At 37.5% G+C, this 16,292-nt stretch overlaps 1 protein-coding gene across 9 annotated transcripts in view; it reads left to right on the top strand.

Moving 5' to 3' along the window:
- LOC139729725 (calcium/calmodulin-dependent protein kinase type II subunit alpha-like) overlaps positions 1–8,066 on the top strand; it is a 200,919-nt gene extending 192,853 nt beyond the window's left edge. For all 9 annotated transcript variants that reach the window (XM_071640659.1, XM_071640655.1, XM_071640654.1 and 6 more), the window contains 4 exons: positions 163–238; positions 1,149–1,243; positions 2,575–2,689; positions 4,613–8,066. In XM_071640659.1, the coding sequence (XP_071496760.1) occupies positions 163–238; positions 1,149–1,243; positions 2,575–2,689; positions 4,613–4,727 (401 nt within the window). In that variant the 3' untranslated portion in view covers positions 4,728–8,066. The remainder of the gene's footprint in view (positions 1–162; positions 239–1,148; positions 1,244–2,574; positions 2,690–4,612) is intronic.
- The last annotated feature ends 8,226 nt before the right edge of the window (positions 8,067–16,292 follow it).

Below are 16,292 nucleotides of genomic sequence, written 5' to 3'. Positions count from 1 at the left end.
TTTGGTATTCAAATGTAGAATCTCTGAATTTTGTGTGTATATTACAGTTGTGATCACAAATGTATTTATATGTTTTCGGCGTTGTCATTGTTAAGCTCCCAGAGCATCCCTAGAACAGAAACATAATGCAGTATTTGTCTCCCTGCCTGGTTTTCGTTTCAGTTCGCAAGCAAGACATCATCAAGATGACAGAATCTCTCTTGGAGGCGATCAACGTCGGAGACTTTGAGTCCTACACGTGAGCACGATGAGCTTCTTGAGTTTTAGTGATATCTCTCTTTAAGTTATCCACTACTCGTTCAACACATTCTGACACATGTGGGGTTAGGTCAAACCTGATAGCTTTTGTTTTTGAATTTCTCCAATTTTTTTCCCCTGCATTAACTGATACAATCCACCATCTATGTTAGCTTTTTTCAACCATCTTTGACTTAAATGGGACAGTACATGAACATCGACTTCTTCAAATCTGGGTGGCACTTTGCCAATGATTTATACCTGCTGTAGGAGAGTGAAAAAAACTTGTTTTCATTTTTGCAACATTTTTATAAAATAACATATAAAATAACATCTATATGGATGCCAAATATTGTAGAAATGCTATTTTGGGTTATGTTAGTGATTACTCTGTTTTGAAAAATCACATCAGTATTTTGATCTTCAAAAATTGGGTTAGGTGATTTCCTGATATATGCCAATTGGGATATGATGTCTTGTCGCCCCAGGGACGATACCTGGTATATGGTTGTTATGAATTTGTGTCTGCTTGTGCATGTGCATCAAGGAAACGTAATTAAAACACAAAATTGGGTCTTGCTGTTTGCACAAGTGTGCTAAATAACAGTAAGTCATTCATAATGTATTCTCTAGAGGGAAGATCACACAAACACACAAAGTACTCGGCAAATCACATCTCACCAGGGAGATGTTGTCAACACTAGACATTTTGATAAATCTTAGTCTTTTGCCCAAGTTGTAATCAATGAAATAGAAAGAAAAAGATAGTGAAGAAGTGTCTACCACTCGACAAGCACTCAGAAAGAAAGATTCAAATGTGTCATATTTTTATTCGTAACACCAGAGAGTCTGAGCACCACATGTTTCTCACAGTTTCTTCTCTTTTTTATTTGTAATCTGTTTGGTTACAGGAAGCTGTGTGACCCGCATTTAACCTGTTTCGAACCTGAGGCGAATGGTTTCTTGATTGAGGGAACTGATTTCCACAAGTTCTACTTTGACACTCGTGAGTATTTTTCTCTTTTAATGGTATAGTTTTGTCTTTGTGCCTTTTGGTATTTTTAAGATTGCTTTCTTCTCTCCAAGGGATCTGTGTCCTTGTGGAAAATGAGACAGTTTGCCTGAACGCTCGCATAATCGTTGAAAGAATAGGATTTTATTTAGAGTTATCAAAAACTGTGCATACATGCTCTCGATTACAGTAATCAAAGGTAACTTCTAACATATGATCGCATGCGTTCATGATGATTTTTTTTAAACAGTTGATATATAATAGACTACAGAATGTATGGAGGGTGTTATAACAGAGAAAACAACACCACAGTGGTATCAAATGCAATCCAGCAGTATTTGTGTGAATATTGTTTGTGGGTCGGAACATAGATTTTTCAGAGTAGAGTGTGACGGTGAAGGTTAGTGTTTAAAGCTGCATCCACATCCATGACAACTTTGCACACCCTAGCTACTTCCATTGAACATTCGATATGGCATCACTGCGTCGTGTAGCATGACAAAACAAATTAAGATATGGTTTCACAGTCAAAGCGTCAGGTATTTCAGGTTTTGATCAAAAATTTGTTAATTTAGGTTGACCCACTCTGGAGCAAGCCACTGTGATACTTCCTAATCTGAGATTTGACTGCATTATGCAGTGCATAAGATGTAACTGAAATGATAACTTGATATTGTCTATTGAGATGATGGTGATGATGGTGAAGAGGAGGAGGAGGAGGATGGTGGTGGTGGTGGTGATTTCAATGAGGAAGAAGATGAGGAGGATGGTGTATATTGTGAAAATGAGGATGATGATTGTTGAGATGATTTCATTGAAGGATATGGTAATGATCATGATGATGATGATTATGATGATAATGAGATTGAGGGTGATGATGAGGATAGTGATGAGGAAGAGGAAGAGGAGAATTATGGTAGTGGTGATTTCAATGAGGAAGAAGATGGTGATGATGATGATGAGGATGGTGAGGAAGATGATGGGGTTGAGGAGGATGTTGATGATGATGAGGACTATGGTAGTGGTGATTTCAGTGAGGTGAAGATGGTGATCAATGATGAGGATGATGATTATGATTATGATGATTATGGTGTCATTATTTTAATGAGGAAGAAGATGATGATGATGAATGATGATGTACACAATTGAGCTTTGGGAGATTCGCCTATGAAAATGCACTGATAATTCACAATAGATATGTACAATTATCTAGATAGTACAATTTTAAGAGATAATAATATATTGTAGTGATGCATAGTTGCCTATAGTTGTGACAATGACTTAAAGAAGCAAGGATGCTATCTTTGATTCATCTCTCCATTCAGTGTGGAACAAGAACAGTCGCAATCGCAACGTGACAATCTTGCATCCCCGTGTTCACCTGTTGGGTGACGATGCAGCGGCCATTGCATACGTCAGGCTCACACAGTTCATCGACAAGTGAGTGCTCTTACATTCCCTACCTGCAGAGTCTCTGATTATTATTCAAAAGAAAGTTCATCTGTGCCTCAATGTTTTTGAGGGGCAGTGCCTAGTTGTTCCATAGTTGTTCTTTGAATGAGGTCTGGTCAGAAATGTATACTTAGTAATAGTGCTGTACATGTGACTGAAGGTATTGATGAGGCCATTGGACCACTATAGTGACCCATTTGAATACAGTAGACTCCTGTTATAACAAAGTCCTCGGGACCGGCAGTTTTCTTTCATTATATCGAAATTTTGTTATATCCGAACAAATAAACAATAAAAATACATAGAGTGGATAATGTTGCAGCCTGAATTTTTACTTCGTTGTGACCGGAATTTCGTTATAACCATGTTTGTTATAACGGGAGTGCACTGTACTGTAAAACGTGTATATTTTTACGCTGAGCGGCCCTCAAAAACATATTCGCTGGTTCTTGAATTCGTGCTGCACGATTGTCAACCCATTCAAAATGTGCAGAGAAAATCACAAATTTATTTTTGCGGGTTCAGAATTTGTGCTAGCCAAAAGTAGCGCCAAATATGAAAAAATTAATGCACTGTGAAAATTTGTGCATTTACAGTATGATGTCAATGATATTTTGATGTATATAGTAATCTTGAGAGAGTTTAAGAGGAGCAAATATGAAACCAATCATTTAAAGTTAGGCCTAGTTGTGATATACCTGCAGAAACTGTCAATGTTTGTTAAAAAATGGACACAAATGTACAAGAAATATGTGAAATGATTCATTCATTCATTCATTCATTCATTCATTCATTCATTCATTCATTCATTCATTCATTCATTCATTCATTCATTCATTCATTCATTCATTCATTCATTCATTCATTCATTCATTCATTCATTCATTCATTCATTCATTTCTTTATTGGTCTATGTCAGACATAGAAATTTGGCTTCCACTGGCATTACATTGCCACAAAATGATCGTAACAGTACAAACACATTTTACCTCACAATTACATAATTACGTCTATGATAAGCACAGTGATGCTGTGATAACACAATTTCAGTTGGTTGACTAAAAAAAAAAATGCAAAACATCAGCCAAAAAGGTATGCCAATAGTATTGCAATCTCAGAGCATATCCAATCACTTTTGCTTTGTAATTTTTTTTTTTAATTGATTACAAATCTGGCCATAGCAGTATCCATCCATTGTGTATGCAAGAGAGAACTGCATACAGTTGTTCAGAAATACTGCTGCTAGGGCACGATTGATCATCATGTAACATTCTACCTCGCCACTACTGAATGGGGAGGGAGCTAGATTATTCATTCAGGGATAAAAGTTGTGTACTACAATTGGAACTACACTTTTGATTTCAAATCCTCCAAAACAGCTCTTTATCATGGCAAATCGCATCAGCCAGACATATTCCTTGATAGACCCTTTTAATATATTGCAAGCAAAGTCCAAATGGTGGAAGATGAATTTGAGCCCTTCCCAAAACTTATGTTTTACCTCTGATACATGTATACTTATTTTCAACAGTAATGATATGATATACTTACTTTTCCATTTTTGTCTTTCAATATACAAGAGAGGTGTTCTTGTAATCAGAAGTTGTGTTTTTTTCAGGGTCTTCCCATTTGGTCTTGGGGCAGAGAGCAGGATGTTTCCATTTTGAACTTCTCTACTTTCCACTTTTAATGCTAACCCTCACAACATCAAATCACATGGCTACTTAAGCCAACTTGAGTGCAATGGGTCGCATGGAGAAAGAATTAGAATCCTTGGAATCTATGCAGGCAGTGTTAAAACTCCTGTTTAAAGTATCAGTGTCTGTAGTTTGTTGTGCACATACATGTATGCTGTTGCGATGCCAGTTTCTCAATGTGTCTTTTCTTATGTTTCTCCCTCATGTTTGCCAGGAACGGGGACCCAGTGACACACCAGTCGGAGGAGACGCGATTATGGCACCGGAGGGACGGGAAATGGGTCGTAGTTCACTTCCACAGATCAGGCCACCCCTCCATCAGCAAGTAATGGCGCCCTCGCCTGGGGGAGCGCTTCCTGTCGTGCGGCTGAAGGATAGGGTGTTCTTCCCCAACGTGAAAGCGTCATCCCTTCTAACAGACAGAAAGAAGGAAGCAAATTACACTTTTATCAAAAAAACACACAAAAAAAGGACCTGTGAGAAAAAAAAATCTCTTGTAAGAAATCTGTTTAGGTGTCTGCCAAGAGCAGCGGTTGAAAGGCACGGAAGAGAAGACTTAGAAGATGTATCTTGTGAGATCTCGTAGAATCGATGAATTCTATCCTTTTCTTCTGTGTGAGTTTGTGAGAATGTGCAGGCCTGCCTAGAAGTCGGACTGGAGAGGACATTTGTTGTGGGATTTATTGACGAGGGGCGATTTAATGAGGAAGTGAGAGGCTCACGTTTGGTTGATTTGTTTAGCTTGCTGCTGAGAGTTGGAGAGGAGGGCGGTTTGAATTTTGAACACTGCTGCGTCAGAGAATGGCATTTTTCTGTCCAGTAGCTCTGATTGCCAAGTTAGAAGGTTTGTTTTCCTGAGTGAATAATTCCAGCGATATGACATGTACATTTTCTGGCAAAGGAGGGTTTTTTTGTTTTCTTTTTTTCGAGAAAGAGAGTCGGGAGAGGTGGACAATTAGTTTTATGTGTATTTTCAATTTTCATTTCCCCTCCCCCGCGGAGTACTCAACTGACAGACAGAATGGTTTTGTGAGCTCTTCTTACTCCATGGCCTGGCTGGACGCAAATGAAACTGCCACTGTTACATCATGCCTTTCAACGATTGGTATGATTTATGGACCGGTTACCTTGTGTCTCCATGTTTTGTGAGGGCGTTATACTGGTAACGGAATTCTCTTCGGTGGAAGAATTTTCTTTTTTTGGTTGTTTTGTGAAGCGACATGTTACTGCACCAACTGTAGTATGCTCCGACCAAGGTAGACGATGAAGAATTCATGTGAGAGGTGTTCTCAGGAACGGTACAGTTGAGATGGGTCTGGCTGTCTGGACCTACGACTGCTGAACAACGGATGATGCCAGATGGCAGTTAGGGCATTGATTCTGCGAGCCAGATTGCGAGAGAAATGTTAAGTTGACTTGATTTTTGTGACGTACAAAGCAGACATAATCTGTGTGAGGTGTATTTGTTAGTGGTGTACGTAGAATGTTATCTAGAAAGCAGAAGTTTTGGAGAATTCTCCTATTTTTGACAGAACTCCTTAACCGGGAGATATTTAGTTTGTTGTAGTTGTTAAAGTCACATATGATCAAATAACTGACGGATGAAGTAACTATTCATTGAAATTCACTCAAATTGTCATCAGTGGCAAAATCTGCACTATGCGTATCATTAAAAAAAAAATTCTGCCTTCACTAAGACTTGAATAAAACAGGTTTATGTGTAATAGTTTTTGTTGTGATGATGTGTGTCTATGTATGCTATTCATATTTGCTTGATCCATTTAGATGTAATAGAACCAGAGGGGTCATGAACTTTTTAACATGTATCCTGCGCCCTGTTGGGGTTTCTCTTAAACTGCCAAGAATCAATTTGGTAAAATCATGTTGTTTAATGAAAGCCATTCACTTTTCACCTGTTTGTCGATAGTTGTAGCTTTAGCCTCTTTTTCATTCCTCTGTTTTTCTGCTACTTTAGCCTGGGCAGTATTTCAAAGTTGTCTCAATGGATGGTCCAACTTTGGAGGAACATGCAGAAATGAAAAGAGCTTTGAAAATCTTGCAGCTGCCAGTGGCACTTTATAATTTTTTTTTTTCTTTTGTAAAGTGAAATGAAGTCATATGGATAATCTGTTCTGCTCTGAAATGTGTTGTTCTCTTAGATATTGTTTTTGTCAAGCAAATAAGGTCATGGTATGTGATGGAAAGATAGGTAGGGCGAGCTACGGGACTGAATGCTAACTTGATGCAACGTGATCGTGGGAATAGAAAAGTGGACCAAGGGGCAATAGAGGAAATTTTTCGATAAGTATCAGGCAGATTCAGATGGCAGTGTCTGAACGTCGCTGACGTGAAGATGTGACTGAAAATGTGACGTCTATGCCGAGAGGCGATCTTGGTTTGTTGCTAGGGTGACCATGTGGGCATAGTCCCAGTCAGCACTCGGGGTATTGGAGTTGGCTGCAACAGGGAGTTAGTGACGTCGTTTAGTTTTTTTGCTCTCTCAACCTTGGGGGCGCTTCAAGGAATGACATCTCCTCCCCAATCACAGAGTTTTCCTGGCTCTGAGGTGGCACAGGTGTGGCATTTTTCACTCAACTCCTTGGATTGTATCAGCCACTGATGTGACGTCTCATTTGTTGGATGCTGTCTTGGTCTATTTGTGTAATTTGAGGAATGTGTGGCCTGTGTCCAAGCAATCAGATTGCTTCATATATTTTTGTTCCTTTTTGATGAGATCGAAAGGACTTGTTTACCGAAGGAATCAAAACAACATCAGAGTTGTATCATAGAGAATGCATAAACGTGTAGTCGTGTGTACCATTAGTTCTGAATCATTTAATCATTTAACCCATTCTGTCTGTGGTTATGTACTTCTATCCCTGAGGTTGTTGCACTATATCTTCAGGTATCGTACAATGTAGCTGAAATTTTCAAGATATGAAAGAAGTGCTTTATAGCAAGCACGTAGAAGTTTGAAAAAAAGAAAATACATAGATATGTAAACAAAAATAGATCTATTAAAGCAGTAGCAGTTGTATGAAAGTATTTTGAATTATGAGAAATGTAGACAAATGTTCCTGTTTTTGTCATATAGAGGAATGAATTTAAAAAGAAAGATACGATAAAGTGATTGCAGAAAATGAGGGTATCTGCATACATAGATTATATATATATACTCTTGTACCATGCTTGAAGTAACCCACTGAAGATAACTTGGCCTTTTTACAGGAATAGCAATGAGGAAAACTTCTGGAAATGCTGGGGGACAGATATTGGCCTCAGAGAATGTGTTCAGGTGTAACACACTATTTACACAGTACCGCAAAGATCTGTACAAGGGGAATACCAAATCAAAGCATGCTGCATGTTGGGAAATCCTGGCAGGTTTGTTACTGTTTGGGCAAATCCACTTTTGGGGTTGAAGATTACTGTACAGGTAGGCTAATTGGCTTTCTTGGTGTACGAGCATTCGTGTTCTTTCCACCCAACAAGTCTTTTACTCTCAACCCTGGTCTAATTACTCAAAACATTCAACGTAATGATGGAATCATATATGTCTAGATGTGTGTGTGTGCATATGTGTGTGTCTGTATGTCTGTCTGTGTATGTGTATACAACTTTGACCGTGTGTGTTAAACAGGTGCAATGACATTACACAATTGGTGGGGGGGGGGAAGGGGGTTAGCCACATGTGTCTGGTGTAAGTGATGAAAAAATTACAAGCTTGTTGGCATCAAAAGCCCCCCCCCCCCCCCCACACACACACACACATACATGCACATACACACATGCACGCAAGTATGATAAGGAGATTCCTAGGGGTGTTCCTAAGTGTCGTGATGGAGGTCCTCATTGTTTTGACAAAGTGGCTCACTCTTTAAGGGGAGGTATAGTATGGCACAATGTGTGATGTGATTGTCAGAAATAGTACCCATGAGAACAGGTGCTATATCTCATTAAAGTGGGTGAAGTGACATTTCTTTGAAGCATTGGCCGTGGGATGTCGATGGGAACAGGGTTTTCTTATGAGTTAGTGATGTGTCTGGGGTAGCCGCCAATGTAGTCAGTCATGGACCCCCAATCCTTCGGATGACTTGTGTGGGTCCATTGAATGTCTGGATATTTTTCTCACTGCCGTTGTGTAGGGAGCAGGAACAGGGCAAGATGGCGTTATACAATGGCTCATGCTCGTCTCGTTCTTGCCTGACAGTGACATCGCAGTTTATTTTCCCCACTCTGTGGAAAAACATTTGTAGTTTGATGGCAGGCATACGAGGGCAACTCTATACTCGATACAGGGACACCTTGGTTTCCCTGTGGAATATGAGATCAGTCGGGTATTGCTCAATGTGAAGGAGGTTTTTTTCTGTTTGGGAAGTTTTTTCTAGGGGGGATTTTGCTCTTATTCAGTCTTCAGAGGTCATGACTGGAAATACACTTTGGCTTTCGACCATTCACTATGGTGCTTGTACTGCCTCATTCAAAGAATGAATTATGGCAACACTTGCAAAATAGTTACCCCCCCCCCCCCCACTCCTACGTTCCGTCACCATCGACCATATCACTGTAAATAACTCACTTTTGTCACTCTCCCAAATTCATTTGTGACCCTGCGCTCATTTCACCCTCCTTTCTCGGTCATTTTGTCTCATTCCGAGGACATTCGTCCTGATCGTCCTCATCATATCTCCTCCTTACCCTTCCCTCTGACTCAAATCATTTTAGGCACTTGTTGAGGTAAACACTATAAAGAAAAAAAAATACAAAAACAAAGCAAAACAGGGGATTTAATTCTGTAATGTCGATAAGTGACAACTATTAATTGCAGAACCACTTTTGTGCCTTTTTGAACACATCTGTGAGTTATAAAATGCAGGAACTATGAGAACTTTTTGTTTTCTACATACCTTTGTTTTGCGTTGCTATTTAACAATATAACTCTTGTGGACAATTTTGAGTAAACAAGTGTCGGGTCTTCTTTTTTTTTTTCCTTTTTTGGGTCTTCTTTTTTTTCCCCCTTTTTTGGGTCTTCTTTTTTTTGCGTCTGAATGACATGGGAAAGTTTACAGTCTTTGCTGTTCTCTCTGAAATTATGACAGTTTTTTTTTTCCTTTTTCTTTTTTAATTTGAAGTGTCTCAAAAGCAAACAAGACAAGCGTGTAAGATAAGTGTACTGTTCATGTTATTGTTATACTGTTATAGAATGCCAGTAGATGACAAGAGTGTAAGGAACTCACAGAGCGTTGAGCGTCACGTTGAATTCAGAGGATGGAATCTAAACTAGCTAATTGATTGAAAAAAGGAGATATTCAGTGAGAGAGAAATCATGTGGATATAACTATTTATTCAAGATTTTGTGATATAAACTAAATAGTGTCACTGATTAGCTTTGTAAGATAGCTGCATCAATGGCAGCCCCTATAGTGCATATCACACAAATATTGGAAAATAGAGTAGCAAAAATAATTATATAACCATTGCAGATATTGTATATTGGGGAAAAAATCATATTTGCTACGAATTCCCATTCATTTTGTTTCATCATGAAGATATCAGTTGATTTTTATTTTCAACTCAATTTTGTTGGCAATTAGATAAAAGTCTATCATAAATATTGTTTGGTGTAATGTTTCATATTTATCAATAGCTGTTACTTTCTGTGCATATTTGTCTTGGAATATATATAACACATTTTCTCTTCTTTTTATTTTCCTTTTTTTTATCTGAAAGAAATATAATAGTGAATGTTCAAAACTTTTAAATTGGGTGTATTTGCCAATATATTTGTAGACAGTGTGTATTTTTTTCTTTCATAGTGATGTGAAATCAAAGAAAAAAGAAATGAAACACAAAACTGGGATTGACTGCTATCGGATTCCTGACATTTTTCGCTGCAGGGAGAGGGGAGTTGAACTGACGGCGCCACGGCACAACGCCAAAAGCCCAGTCGATTCCTCTCGCATTCTGCGTAGATCATCCGCTCGAAAAGTGGATGCACATAACCTGTGTGTACGTCTGTGTGTGTGTCTGTGTGTGTGAGTGCGTGTGTATGCAAACACGGGTTGAGAGGTGAATTCTGTGTGACATCGACGACAAAAAAAAAAATTCAAAAACATATATAGGTGTAAAAAAGTCTTTTCTGTTGACAATCTTATACATTGATGATCTCTTGTGATATTTACTTTGGCTTTTTGAGTATTCCCCAACCTGGTGTCAGTTTCCCCCTTTTGGAATGTACATATTTTCAAATTGCTGCATAAAAACAACAAGTGCAGATCTGTGATCTTAACCATCTTAAGTGAGGGATTTGTTGTTGCAATTATCTTTCTTCTTTTCTCTATATTTCCTTTTTTTTATTCTTTTTTTTTTTAGTCAGTTAAGATGCAGGCTTCATTATACCAGAAATACCATATGGCAATAGTTAATGTTATGTGAAAGAGTGGTTTGCTATAGATTTGTCACTTATTCCACTCAGTAGTTCTGCTTCTGAAATATCTACTTCTGAAGAGTTCCAGCCATGATAACTTGGTAGAAAACAATCGCAACACAATTTCCTCTCAGAAACATATTTGATGAAAATTGGGTCATATCTGAGCTGACCCTTTGATGGGGGAACGGAATGACATCCTTGAAGGGACAACATTGATTCGAATATACTCATGGATGCATATGACTTCGTGTGATGCCTATAGTTGTATTACAAACTGGAATGATGGTAGCTATTTTTCTCTGTAGGCTTGGAATATCTTGGGTTTCACCGAGACGTTCGTTATATTGGGATTACGTTGGAGGCCTCTGTCAATTGATAGAAATACATCAGTGTCTTGAACAACGAAACAGCATTGGTGGTGGGCTGTAGGGTGGGAGTACAGCTATTAAAGTATCAACCTGGATTTGTGTGGGGGAAATGTTTGCCTGGTATGTCAACACGAAGTGAAACGGCTTCAAGATACATACGTGTCTTCATAGTTAAGGACGAGTATTTGTATATTGATGAATCAGAGGTATTATTTTCAGTGTTCAGCCCGGCTCTGGGCAGTGTGGGTAGTTCAAAGATGGGGGGAAAAAAAAAAACAATTGAGAGAAATTGTGTGAAACTCCCACACTAGACACGGTCTCAAATTCAATATTCGAATGAAAATGTTACGTACGTGCATTACGGTATCACTCAAACTTCGTGCATTTAGCAGCTTCAAATTATTTAGGCTTGGGAATTCTCAGAACTGTGCAAATATATGATCTAAAACTTTTTGAATGTTCTTTTCCTTTTATTGAAATAGAGAGAGGAGAGAGAGAGAGAAAGGGAAGAATGCTGTCACTGTTGAGCAGTATGTGGTATCTGTTTTAGTAAGGTATGCACTCAAGCAGATGTATAGATACTGCACGTAGGTCCACTTGTGGGGCCGTCGTAGTCACCATTCACAGAATCGTAACTAATTTTTTTTTCTCTCTTTCCTCTTTATTTTCTTCTCTGTGCAGTAAGAAAACTTATATTTCAGCACCCTTTGGTAATTATCCTAAGAACTAAATTGATTAGTTATGTGCCATTTATTGAATATAACTGGAAATAAATGTGCAATTTGACTAAGACAAAGTGTCCTTGCCAGTTGTGTTGTGTGGGCCTGTTCCCAATGGAATCTATGGCCCCAATTCACGAAGGTGGTTTGAATTCAAACCATGGTTTATGTAAATTTCTACAGCTTAAATACAATTAACAGATTGCATACACAGACATTCAGGAACAAACGCACATTGATACGCGCATGTCAAAAGTGTGCCTATTTCATGCTTATTTTAGACCATGGTCTAAGTTTAAAATCACCTTTGTGAATTTGGGCCTATGTGTTGCCATGTTGATGATGGTGATATGATCGAATGGTTCATTAGTCCTGTGATAAGTTGGTCTTCATTGATATGAGATCTTGACAACATAATTCCATGTGAGTTCAGTTGACATCAATTAATCATTTTCCTTTTTATTTGTATAATTGTTTATTGTTGTTGGGTTTTTTTAATTAGAACATTTTGTAGTGGCTGATTAGTTTGTGGCTAGTTTGAAAATTAATTTGTCCTGAACACATTTGGAATGGATGATATACATAATGTCAATATGTGTATGTTGTGTTTAAAAAAACACAATAAAACAACAGCAAATCAATCATTTGTTGGGAAAAATCAAATAAATGCATACATGTGTCAGTGTGAGATATAAATGCACTCAGCAACCCCAGAACAAATGTTACTTTACTGCAAATTGTGTTAGACCACATTAGGCTTTAAAAGCCCTGTACAATGCTTTCTGAAAAATGAAACAAGTTTTGGATATTTTTTTAACAGATTCCATGCAGTACTTCAGACAACTCATAACAGTCCTCGGACAATAAGTTATATTTGTTTTTGTGCGTGTGTGTGTGTGTTTGACAAGCTATCAATAGCTGTGTGAGATATATCCCTTGATGTATCTCCATTAGGCATAACATCTTCACATTACTGACTGGTCAAGCACTCCAAGATCGCAGACTTCTGCCAAGCAGCTTGTTTCTGCCCTACATCGTGATTTCCACCCTATACCCTGGTCCTTTATTCATATCATCTGCATGCTATGTTAGATTCCTTAACAATCAAAACATACACCCTTACGTTTAGAATCACATTGTTAGATTAATATAGGTATTTATTGTGAAGTTATATACTACTTGTATTCATATGCTGAAAATGGCCCTATTTCCAAATGATAAGGAATCCTTAAAGGGATGGCACATTTCTGGTTGAGGTGGGGTTTCAGGTCTCCAATGTTTTTGATGATGGTTGTTTTTTGTTTGAGATAATGAGAAACCTCTTATGAAATATGACAGAGCATATGATTTTAAGAGAAAGTGTATTTGATAAAAATTTGTGTTGAAATGGCTGAGATATCCAAAACAAAGTGATCCTACATGCAATAAAAGATGGGACTCGCCTTTTATTAGGATCGCTTTGCCTTTACTTTGTTTTTTTGGATATCTCAGCCATTTCAAAAATTAAAATCGTTTTTTAAATGGCTGAGATTTCCGATACAAAGTGATCCTTACAAAAGGTGGGACCCACCTTTGATAACGATCGTTTTGTTTTACTTTGTTTTTGGATGTCCCGGCCATTTCAAAACCAATTTTCATCAATTGAACTTTGAATTCATCATGGAATTGCATACTTTTTAATATTTTGTAAAGTGGTTTCTAAGTATCGTAAAAAAAAAAAAATTAAAAGCTGAATCCTTACCTCAACCAGTACTATACTGAGTACAATCCCTTTCAATTAAAACAAAAAACCAAAAAGAAAACAAAATCTTGGATCCAGATGGTGACCATGATCACTACCAAAATTTGTATCTGTATCTGTTCCTGATCAATTTTTCCTGAAAAGTGTCATCCAAATCCTTTCTGGACTTCTTGAGTTATTTTGCAGGGGGAAAAAAGACAAAAAGATGATCCTCATCACTACCAAAATTTGATCATCTATTTCTGATCAACTTTTCATGAAAAGTGTCATCCAAATCCATTGACTTTTTGAGTGATATCGTTGTATGTTTCAGATGGGTATAGTGAAAATTTAGGCCAGTCCTAGATATGAATAAGCTGGTAATAGAAATGTGGAAATGAAACTTACTAACCAATTATTTTCCATGTCAAACCATTAAAACACAACAAAACGAAACTAGAATGCTAGAAGTTTGAGATTGCTCATCCAAACTGATTGCTCAGTATGTGTGCAAGCTGATTTTTCAGTATTATTTAGGGATATGAGAGTTCAGAATTTAATCTAATTTCAGACCTTTTTTTTTTTTTACTCTGTCCAAAACCCACTTTTCAGACTTTGTTTGCTGTTCAAATGCATTAAAATGTTCACAGTTGAATGCACTTCAGACTTGTTTTCATAGGTTTCAGATTTTTTAAAGACTCTTTTTTTTCTGCAAATACTCCCCCACCCCAGATTAGTGAAAGAAACTAAATGTGATGTTTTTAAATATACACTTGACTCTACACATCTTTTATTTTCAGTAGCTTTCCAATCTATCATGCCTTACATTTTGTACATCAGTTAGACAAGAGGAAAGAATCACAGACGTTTCATGCATACTTTTCAAGAATTTTATTCAGAAGCTGCAAGACAAAAGTGAACATGGATACATTTTTTTTTTTGACAAAAACCACATTTCAGTCCTAAATGGATACTAGAATAATAAATCAACTGCCATTTATCTCAAGCTGCTTTGAAGGACTTTAAATCTATTCCATTGTTCAAACTTTCAGTATCTTTTTGCCAGAGTGAAAACAACGACATGATTATTTTTTCCTCATCCAAGCAAAGATTTCTGCAGCGTGATACAAAGATGCCCATGCAAATAATTATCGACAAACCTGCGGATTTTTCTCTGTGATAGTGAACATTTGCCCTCGACACTTACAGTATGGACCCAACTGGCAAATACGATGCAGGACCTGGGGCATTGACTAACAGCGAAACAATTATACAACTCCGAAGAAAAGGGTAAATAACACAGCTTGTGGTTCGAAACCAGCATAGCAAAAAGCTTTTCTCGTACTCTGCTTAGTTGAGAATCATAATTGTAAACAAGCAGTCATTTACCTTTACAGTGATGACCCAGAAGAGAGATAACTGCATGAATATAACAATGGTAATAGTAATACACATATTCATAACCATAATCATAAACGTACTGAGATAAATGCAAGTTTGGTAGGGGGAATGAAATACTTATATGTCAAGACACTCAGTGTCATTTTGTAGGTTTTGTTTATATGATTGTCATTACTAAAGTGGGAAGCCACAGAAAGTATTGCACCATCCAGCGCAACCAAAAAACAAAAGTAAAGAACAAAAAATATCTTGAGCTTGTGAGAACCATGTACGACTTGAAAAAATAAATAATAAAAAGCTTCGCCCACAAAGAAGATTTTTTTTTTCTATTTGTTTTAATACCATTGATTACCAACTCACGTACTGCCCACACAGGAACTTGTCAGATCAAGCTAAAAGGTCTATGAGGATCTTTCAATTTTGCAAAGAACAGCATCCCCACCAAGTTCTGGAAATAACATCTTGTGCTGTATGTTTTCATTATCTAATTTTTGTCTTCCTATTTATTGTTAATATTTTACTGAGGAGAAATTTTCTGTGATAAAAGTAAAAAAATATATATATAATATCAGGGTGTCCTGCATGTTCCTATGCTTTGTTTTGGTTGCAAAATTTTAAAAAGCCTCTTTAATGATTGCTAAATTTTTAACTGTTTTTCAAATTGGCCACCGTCGAAAGGATTGACGTTTTTGTTTTCCTCTCTCAAATGGCTTTTTTTTTTGGGGGGGGGGGGTTAGAAGGGGGATTTGTTTCTTATCTATGCAGGCAGTGTCTCCCAAATATAAGATATACAGTGAAATTCAGCTGTCAGTGCAACTGTGACAACGACAATTTTCGTGTCCAAATTCCTAAATAACCTGATGCATTATAGGTAGCAAAAATTTCCTGTACACGATAGAGTGGGGGGGGGGGGGGCCTACACTTTGATACACTGTACATTGGCTTATTCCAAACATGAAACAAAAAGAAAATCACAAGCGAACTCAATACCACGCTACTCAAACAGGATGGAATATCGAAAACGGAACAATACACGGGCTACAGCTGCTTTATCTATATTAACACTAATAGAGTACAAAGTCAGATATCTCTATTTACAGTTACAATATATACATCACACCTGTGGTACATATCGGTTATAATATCATGAGGCAACATACCGGGTAGTTGTTTAAACAATACCGCAGCTTAGATCTTCAGCGTGGAGAAGAAAAACATTGGGGGAGGAACAGGAGGAGGAAGAAGAAGAGGAAGAG

The sequence above is a fragment of the Diadema antillarum genome, unplaced genomic scaffold (assembly GCF_040938485.1).
Source record: "Diadema antillarum isolate AM-2024a unplaced genomic scaffold, OU_Dant_1.0 seq00000254_RagTag, whole genome shotgun sequence".
NCBI classification, from domain to species: Eukaryota; Metazoa; Echinodermata; class Echinoidea; order Diadematoida; family Diadematidae; genus Diadema; species Diadema antillarum.
This window is presented reverse-complemented; position numbering and strand designations above follow the sequence as displayed.